General features: G+C 50.4%; 1 protein-coding gene across 1 annotated transcript; it reads left to right on the forward strand.

Moving 5' to 3' along the window:
- Nucleotides 1–304: 304 nt before the first annotated feature.
- Nucleotides 305–1,242, forward strand: LOC100900645 (transmembrane protein 68-like; the record flags this gene model as incomplete). The annotated part of the gene is made up of 4 exons (XM_003746228.1): nt 305–442; nt 555–714; nt 825–1,012; nt 1,130–1,242. Coding segments are annotated over exons 1-4 (599 nt in total), but the record flags the coding sequence as incomplete, so codon positions are not given.
- Between the last annotated feature and the right edge of the window lie 150 nt (nt 1,243–1,392).

The following is a 1,392-nucleotide window of genomic DNA, read 5'->3' on the forward strand; positions in this document are numbered from 1 at the left end:
ACCTCGGAGGCGATGTCGGAGGAACCGTCCGATCCGTTCATAAGAGACCCTGCATATCGACGGGCGAGGAGCTTGGAGCTGCTTGCACAGATTCGGGTAGTACACTAGTCCCACACAGTCCCTACCGTCAGGGTTTCCCAAGTCCCGGAAGATTCCGTTCTCCCGTACTCGAGTGCAAGGCGAGCGCGACGATCATCATGACGAAGGATGTTTCGAACGGACAGAGCTGGAGAAGCTCCGACCGATTGAAAATAGGGATTCTCCACCATTTCAGCTCCTGGAAAGGACGGCTCTTGTCTTCACGATGCAGACGGCTAAAATCGTGCAGATCATCCGGTGCTGGTGCCTGAAAGTCTCAATAGTAGTCTACTCGCTCATACTGATACTTCACCCGCTATTCGTTTGGCATCTGTGGAGTTACTGGTGGATGCGTCCAATTATCGTGAGTTCCCGTGATTTTATGGGACAGGGCGAGTCTCCTTACGCCATGGATCGAGATTTCCCCGCTAGAGGGGAAAATGCAATCAATGATTTCCTTCCTTTCCCGCTCTCAGTTGTTCTTCCTGCCAAGCACGCTGATCCTAGTGTTTTGGGGGGCTTTCTTCTCATTCGGCACAGTTTTCGCTTTCATCACCAGGGGGAATAAAGACGCTCAAGCGTTCTACCTGAAGGTCCAGTTCACCGTGGTATACTATTTCTTCAGGTTCATGCACGGTGAGTCCAGTTCTTGGTGTGCGGTGAGAATTCGTCATACCCACTGGTTATCTGAGGAGGTACTGAGGCCACTGTTGGACACTCACATAATCTTCCATGCCTTGGTTCAGGGTGTGAAGTTCATGGTTATGAAAATCTGCCGAAGGGTGGTACCATGCTCGCCGTGTTCCATGGTCCCGCCATCCCTCCCGATGCCGCTTTCATGATGAGCCTTTCCTATTTGAGGGATGGACGCTTACTGGGGTGCTGTATCGATAAGAGCTTCTTCGAAAATCCATTTCTCAAACAATTCTGGAAGGTGAAGATTTATAAGGATGAATATTATAGATTCAGCCCATCTGATTTTTCGAAACAAGTTTTCTTCGAAGAATGACAGGGACAAGTTCGATTCTCTCACCGAATCTGACCCTTGCAGCTCCTGGGCTGCAGCAGTGGCCGACAAGAATTCTTGGAAGATCTGAAGAATGGTCATCTGAGAGGCGTGGCCCCCGGTGGCGGCCACGAGGCCATGTTCAGCAAAAACTACAAGTGGGTGAATGTTTCATACTCGAAGGAGGACGTAGAGCACTCGAATATCGAATTGATTCGCACACATTCCACAAAGAACTTTCTAGGCTGGTCTGGAGATCCCGATCCGGATTTGCGAAGATAGCCAAAGAAGCAGGGGTTCCGGTGGTC

Source organism: Galendromus occidentalis, unplaced genomic scaffold (genome assembly GCF_000255335.2).
Source record: "Galendromus occidentalis unplaced genomic scaffold, Mocc_1.1 scf7180000077489, whole genome shotgun sequence".
Taxonomy (NCBI): Eukaryota; Metazoa; Arthropoda; class Arachnida; order Mesostigmata; family Phytoseiidae; genus Galendromus; species Galendromus occidentalis.